The sequence below is a fragment of the Octopus bimaculoides genome, chromosome 11 (genome assembly GCF_001194135.2).
Source record: "Octopus bimaculoides isolate UCB-OBI-ISO-001 chromosome 11, ASM119413v2, whole genome shotgun sequence".
In the NCBI taxonomy this organism is placed as follows: Eukaryota; Metazoa; Mollusca; class Cephalopoda; order Octopoda; family Octopodidae; genus Octopus; species Octopus bimaculoides.
The window spans coordinates 35,178,885-35,186,876 of record NC_068991.1 but is presented as its reverse complement, the minus strand read 5'-3'; the positions used below and the strand labels follow the sequence as shown (position 1 = coordinate 35,186,876).

Sequence of the window (7,992 nt, the reverse complement as noted above, 5' to 3'; positions counted from 1 at the left end):
GTCCGTAGTCATCGCCTCGGTGAGGCCCAATGTACGAAGGTCTTGCCTCACCACCTCAGCCCAGGTCTTCCTGGGCCTACCTCTTCCACGGGTTCCCTCAACTGTTAGGGTGTGGCACTTTTTCACGCAGCTATCCTCCTCCATTCTCACCACATGTCCATACCAGCGCAATCGTCTCTCTTGCACGCCACAACTGATGCTTCTAATGTTCAGCTTTTCTCTCAAGATACTTACACTCTGACGGGTATTCACATTGACATTACACATCCAACGGAGCATACTGCTAAAACACTTCAGACAAATGGTTTACCTGCAGGAGAACACAAGTTTGGTAATTCTGCCATGACCAATACTACGGATGAAATTAACTGACAGGCTTCATCAGTCATCTTGGTAAGGTGGGTTGGAACTTGAAAGCCAGTATTAGCAGCAGTAGGGTTAAGGGCTGGAATCTGGCGCACAAGAACACACAGACAAACTTCTAAGGTAGCATATACTACAGACTTTCCTTTAATAATTTCACCACTTTCTCCTCCTTCTCCTATCACATAGTTGCTGTCAATGGTATCCATTGATTCAGTACTACCATCTTTGCTTGGTGTTTGCACACTATTTTCTATAAAAAAAAAAAAAAAAAAGTTTAAATGATTTTTCTGAAAATAGGATTAATTGGATTAGAACTACTTTCAAAAAGTAAGCTGCAATTATATACAGAAAGCCCATTAATAAAAAAGGTTTAAAGAAAAATGTAGAGTACAAGACTAAATATAGATATGTTATATATGTCCTAACCTCTGTCACTACCTAAATCCTATCCTAAATTTCATTATGCTTCCATGGGTGACTGAGTTTCCTCCAGAACAGCATGTCAATGGTCATGATCTTTTATCTCATTTATCACATGCAACATGTTGAAATCAGTCTTCACCACTTCAACCTAAATCTTTCTCAGCCTCTGCTCTTCCATGAATTCCGATTATTTTGAGTGTATACCACTTCTTTAAACAGCTGCCACCATTCATATGCATCAGATATCTATATCAATGCAGTCATCTCTCTAGCATACCATATCTACTTCTTTCATTCAGTTTTTCTTTGAGCTTATTTGTGTTGTTATTCAGGTACATATAACATTAGACAACCAGAGGAGAATCCTTGCTCCATTTCTTTCTAGTTTTCACAAGTCTTCTACATTCAGAGTCCATGCCTTGTTACCATGTGTTGTCCAGGATGTAGGGGTGAAATTGTGAACTTCATACATATGAATGTATACATATACATCCCCCATTATCTCCCATCCCTATTAACATCCTTCACTTTATCTCTCTTTCAAAATCTTAAACATGTAGCTGTTATCATTGCTTCTGTTGCACTGCTTCCACCAGCACTGTCACACTTCCTTTACTTCCTCCTCTACTACTATTTCACCCGTCACTGTCTGTCCCATCATTCACCAACACTCTGGTCATTCTGTCATTGCTCTCTCTTCTATTTACCCTCTTGGTCACACTGCCTTGAACAAAGGTTACATCGTAGTGTAAAGAGAAGTTTTTAATCCTGTGTTGAGTGTAACACAAACTCACTGTAGCTGGTACCATTAAATGCATACAATATCTCAAAGTGGTTGGTGATCAAATAGAGGCAACATGGGGTCAAGAGGCTCCTTTAAAATACACCCAGTAAAGTGGCTGATGTTAGGAAGAGCATCCAATCATAAAAAGAAAATTAAATGTATGAACCATCTAATCTATGCAAGCATGAGAGATGGATGTTAAAATATGATGATGAGCAAGATATGGACCTCTGACCAATTTAAGAGGACAGTAACTGTTGATAAAAATTCAGACATCCAGCCCCATGATAGCCAGTTCAGCCCTTGCCAGCTTGGAAAGTAGAAGACAGTGATGGTGATGCACAGAGAGAGAACCCATAGAGTTTATACAAGTGATAAGTTTGGAACTAGCAGTTCAGTGTTTAATGCACTCAAATTGACTAAACTTGAAAAAAAAAATCCTAGTAATTATTGGGGGAATAACTTGTGACAAACTACTGTTATGCTCAAGGAAAATTTGTACTTTACAAAATACTATGAGAACTAGCGATACCTTCCTTCCCTAACAACTCAGTCTGGTGAGGTCAGATATATATAATAGAAAACGTTTAACATAGGATTTTTTAAAAATTCCCCAAAGATGAAAAGAATTCAGTTAAAAAACTAACAGTTTAATTTCTTACCTTTAGTTTTTCTCCCTTCACTATCAAGATTCTCATGGCTAGCTTTAATTACTTGTTTTACAACTTCCATGACCAGTAAATGTGTCTGAACATTTTCTCTTGTAAGTAGAATTCTAGAACAAGAAAACATATGATTGAAAAATTATTTGAAGAATAGGTTCAAGCAGGTTACAGAAGAGCCTAAAAAAGAACTATATACACTTAAGGTTCTCAAATGGAGATAGAAAGGAACAAACAATTCATAAAAGTTATCAAAGAGTATTTTTCCATTCAAGCACATCTAATAATACAAATAATTCGACCAGGCATTCATTTAATAATTAATTAATTAAACTGGCTACAACTCTTACACATTACTTATGTCATCATAATTTTATACATAAGCTATGTAAAAAGTTTTCTATTCTGGAAAACAATTGGATTTTTTGAATATCATTGAAGTTTTAAGGCAGTTACCTGTGCATCACATTAAGCAGTTCCTTAGCCAGAATCATGTCTTCTCCAATTTGTTTTCTTGGCCATCTCGTATCCAATAGAATATGCAAAGCTCGCAAACAAGTATTAACAGTTTCCTCAGAAAGCAAAGATGTTGGACAGCAAAGAGACTCCATGCAAATTCCTATAAAAACAAATATTATAGATAAAAATTTATTAAATTTCATCTCTATACTATATTTCAAACTTTGTTTATATATTTTCCCCTTGACAGATGGAATCACTTAAATATATGGTGAATTGAATTGAAATTAGTCAAATGCTTAAATAATGGTTTGTGGCCCAACCAATGTACATTATGTAACATTCCTATCTTTCAATTCAAACCTGAGACAAAACATTACATCAACCCTTCAACAGGAGCTTTTTTAATCTTAAATCCATTTCTTATAACATTTAAGTATTTTAAAATTATATATTAAGAATAAGATTGAAAATTATTTCATAAGGAGACTGGAGAAAGACATTTCTTAATTAAAAAAACACTGCAGCATTTTATCTATCCCTCTTTGCCTTCACTGTCTGTAGTTGATTTTTAGAAAATAACTATGTCTAATTTTTAGACATTTTTGTTTTGACCAGAGTTTTGCTATTGTTCAAAACTTTCCATGATTTTACTGAAACATTTTCTAAAGCATCAACTTCAGTGGTCTGTTAACTGTGTACTTCCAACAAGAATTTTGAGATTTCTTTACATGTCAGAATGAAGTTGGGCCATTGGAGTTATTGCTGTCCTCATTATAATAGTGTTCTCTAATATATAATGTTATGTGGTCAACTCTCTTGATTTTCTGGATAAGACTAAAATGAAGATTTACTGGAGAAGGGGTGTAGAGCTGTGGATAGCTGTATTGAATTTAGAAATGTTGGTTCACACTGATTTTAAAATCTGGATCTTAAATATTCATTGCAAGATTTTACAGAAAATTTGACAATAAATTTTATAGTTTATTTTACTAAGGCTTTGCTGGAGTACTACCTTTGTAAGGAAGTTTTTAATACTTATTTACAAAATAAATAAGAAATTATACAATCAATAATAACAATGAAAACTGTTTTATATTTTAATAGGTAAAGGTATGACTATGTGGTTAAGATGTTTGCTTCCTGACCATGTGGTTTTGAGTTTTGTTCCACTGTATGCACCTTGGGCATATAGCTCTGGGATGATCAAAGCCTTGTGAGTGGATCTGGAAGACAAAAACTGAAAGGAATTTGTCGTATGTGAATGTGTTTGTTTCTCCTTAACTTGACATCACATGACAGTTGTAAATGAGTGTCACTGTCATACAAGCAATGCCATTCATTTCCAATATTCTGAGAAAACATGTTTGGCCATGAGGAAATACTACTGTGCTTGAAAACAGGTGAAGGTTGCAACAGGAGGGACATTTAGCTATAGAAAATCAACCTTGATAAATCCCATCCAACCCCAAAAAAGCTTGTGAAAAAAATCAATATTAAAATGATGATTTTACAGGCAAAATATTTATCATCACCATCATCACCAAGAGCAGCAGCACAATCATTTTTAATTACTTCTTGAGTAATCCTCATGTGAAAATGCATTGTTATTTCAGTTTTGAATATTAATATTAAATAAGCAAAATAAGAATGTAAATACACACCCAATATTAAATATAATCTATCAGCATTGACTTCTTCTGGTTTCATATTGGCTGGCATTGTTGAAGCCAGTGGGACATTTTTGGCTGATTTGTTACTTTCGCCACCAAATTCACGGTTGACACTTAAAAAGCCAGCTTCATTTAACCAAATTGACAGAGCATAAAGAATTGGGGGCCATGACTTTTTGTAATGTATACGAGATGAATCCATGGTTTCTGCTTGGTAGAATGTACCACCTTCTGGAGGAAGTTGGCTGGAATATTCTAAAATAAAAACAAAAATAAACTGGTAGTAATAGATCAATTAGCTGAAAACTTAAACTGATAAGTAATGGGAAACAATGCCAGTATTCCTCTACTACTTCTCTGAAAGTGAATAGCATTTGTACTAAAATAATCAGAACTTAAAACAAGTAGCTCAACAGAATGTTATTTTATAACAATTTTATATCATTTTTGTTTTAAATATGAAATTCTTAGTCTTTTGATTTAAATAGGAAGTTTATTTTTCAAAGCAATAGAGAAATCACTGTTTTTTAAATCATAAAAAACTTTTTAAAAGTTTACCTGGTGGTAAAGAGAGTAATGCATAATCTTTCAAAGCTGACATCCAGTGCTCACTTAAGTTTGATAACTCTGGTTGCACCAAACTGAGTAGGCTCTCAACAGGAAAATCTTGCACATCTAGCTCCTCAGATTTCAAACTGGCATTAACACCTGCCTTTTCTTTGTCACGTTTTACAGCAACAATATAAACCTAGAAATAAGTAAAGAATTTAACATTTAATTTAATATAAAATATACAATAGAATAATTCAATTATTTTGTTCCTAGTACATGTCATCCAAACAATTCTTAATTTTCATACTTCACTTTTTAAAATAACCTTTTCAACAGAATACTAAAGAGAAAACTAAAATAAAATAAATTTTCTTGTGGAAACAATAATCAACACCAATGAAAGATGTATATCCATAAAGAAACAGAACTTTCTAAAAGCAAAAAAAAAAAAATTCTTTATTTAAAATATAATCAGGTTTGTCTCCTTCAGGATAGCTACCATCCTCCTAGTGATACATCACTACAATACTTTAGGAATATGTCCTGAATATGTTTGCAGGGATAGCATGCAATTCTCAAAGAATATTTTCTTCAGTTTCTTATGTTGTCCGAAATTGGTCTCCTTTCAGGGTGAATTTCAACTTTGAGAAACTAATAAAAGGTTACCAGAGCCAAATCCAGTGACCAGGGCTGCTGAGAGTACATCAATTACATGCTTTGCCAAAAATTCATAGATAAGGTGTGTTGTCATAGCTCAGCATCCTGGTTTTGTCTGTGCATGCCTTAAGCCTCTTTCTTTGCATTGCTTTTGTCAAACATCTCAGAATATCAATCAAAACTTTATATTAATCACATCATGTGGAACAATCTGTTGATGACACACTTCACATTTGAACAACTGCAACATGCCATATATATATATATATATATATATATATATATATATATATATATATATATATATATATACTTACTTAGAAATGGATGTGTGGTGTTCAATCAAATAATAATTATATATATAGATATATATATTATTTATATTATTATTTGATTGAACACCATGCATCCATTTCCAAGTAAGTTTATCATAATATTTTTGATGCGATTCTACTCTATATTGTTCTCTTCCCCTATTGTTTTCTCTCTCATCCTCTCTAATTCCTTCTTTTTCTCCCTCTCTCTATCTCTCCTTTACTCTCTCTCATTGCTCACACGTGACCACTGTCCATCTTTCTTTTCCTCATGTGATCATCGTTCTTTTCCTTCAGGGCTGTTGTAAAGACTGCACATATCCTATCTATCTCTCTCTTCTATCTTTTCTCTTGTCAAAGAAAATATTTCTCCAACGTTCACTATTTTACCTTCATCTGGTCTAACGATCCTCCATGTTTGTTTTCATTCGGTTTCCTCGTAGGTCTCCACTGTCCTGTCTTTGTCACCAGCTTTGACCCTCTGCAAATCCCAAATTTTATTTTGGCTTTTGTGGGAGCAACTGCCTTCAAAGACTCATATTGTCGTTCAATGATTGAAATGAGGAGTAGATGGACAGCCGACAACTGATGAAGGGTCATTCTTTATGTTACTTGTCCTGTTTTCCATTTGTTTCTTTTGCTTGTGTATTCCATTTATATATTTTATATATATATATTATAACTATATATATAATATAACTATATATTATAACTATATATATAATATAACTATATATATATATATATTATAACTATATATATATAATATAACTATATATATATAATATAACTATATATATATAATATAACTATATATATAATATATATATATATATATATATATCAATGATTATCCAAGTCACCCTGACTGCCTCTGTGTCTCAACATAGCAGTGCACCCATGTTTTGTCACCTGTAATGACACTCTATAGAAAGATGTTATCAACATTATAAGAAAAAGCTCTAGCTTCCATTTCCTTTTTGCTCCTTTGTTAGCAGACATGGTACAAATTTTGTAACAAGACAATGTATTGTTTTCCGAATTTACAATCATTTTTAGTGGATGTTCATCCTGTTTTGAAATGCTGACACTACACATGGCTTAAACAGGTCCCTCTATTGTGATCCAATTGAGACAGCACAAAGGTTTTTTCCAACTCTAAAATAAAATTTCACAGAAACACATGACAAATGACTAACAAACCTCTAAATGTAAAATAAACATATGCTTTCTCTAGCATATGTAGATTAATGATTATGTGATGTGGCATGTTGATCTCATTTTATTATCATTGAGTTCTAATTTTAAAGAGCTCGATTTTGCCTTTCACCCATTCAGGGTCATTAAAATAAATATCAGCCAAGCACTGGGGTCAATGTAAATGACTAGCTACTGCCCACAAAATTTCAGGCCTTTTGCCTATAGAGGAAAGAATTATTATTAGTATATTTGTTTATTTAGTTTGAGAAAGAGAAGTAGTGCTCATAGATAATACAGAGACTAATGGACTTGGAAGTTTCAGCTAGTTCAATTAATGTACAGTTTGCAGTTCAATAATTAGGATTTCAAAAGGATGTACTTTTTGGGAGATATAATTAACAACACAAATTGTATATTGTGGGGAACAAAGTAGTACAAGGGAAGGAAGAGATAAGAAGAGAGGTTCACAGGCAGCAAGTTCAGATATTAATGTAGCAACAAAAGAAATATTTCATACTAGCAGAAATACCCGGCTTTGCCTGGGTTAAAGAGAATAATGAAATCTAAAAACGCCGTCTAGACTACGCAACCCTCAACTGTTAGTAGCTACGATACCATATTTCTACATTAATAACTCTCCAATCCATGCCAGCATGGAACATAGGCATTAAGTGGAATGCCAGTCTCTCATCTAGGAGGGCCTTGAAATCAATGTTACCAACTGGGGACTATGTGTGTCGTAGTGATAATAAAAAGACTCAAAGGAGGTCTGCAACGAAATAATTTTACTCAACACTTTGCAAGTGAATCAGTGGAGGCAAAGATGCATCTCATTTACTTGACAATTTATGCACCACATTGCAGAAATCACAATGAAAGTATATCTGAAAGGGTAGTCTTAC

The 7,992-nt window shown here is 33.4% G+C and overlaps 1 protein-coding gene across 1 annotated transcript in view; it reads right to left on the bottom strand.

Moving 5' to 3' along the window:
* Positions 1-7,992, bottom strand: part of LOC106876982 (HEAT repeat-containing protein 5B) — a 153,988-nt gene that overhangs the window by 12,458 nt on the left and 133,538 nt on the right. Inside the window, exons 29-33 of the mRNA XM_052971972.1 lie at positions 4,926-5,115; positions 4,359-4,622; positions 2,692-2,854; positions 2,236-2,348; positions 311-616 (exon numbers count right to left, since the gene is read on the bottom strand). Coding sequence (XP_052827932.1) covers positions 311-616; positions 2,236-2,348; positions 2,692-2,854; positions 4,359-4,622; positions 4,926-5,115 — 1,036 coding nt within the window. The remainder of the gene's footprint in view (positions 1-310; positions 617-2,235; positions 2,349-2,691; positions 2,855-4,358; positions 4,623-4,925; positions 5,116-7,992) is intronic.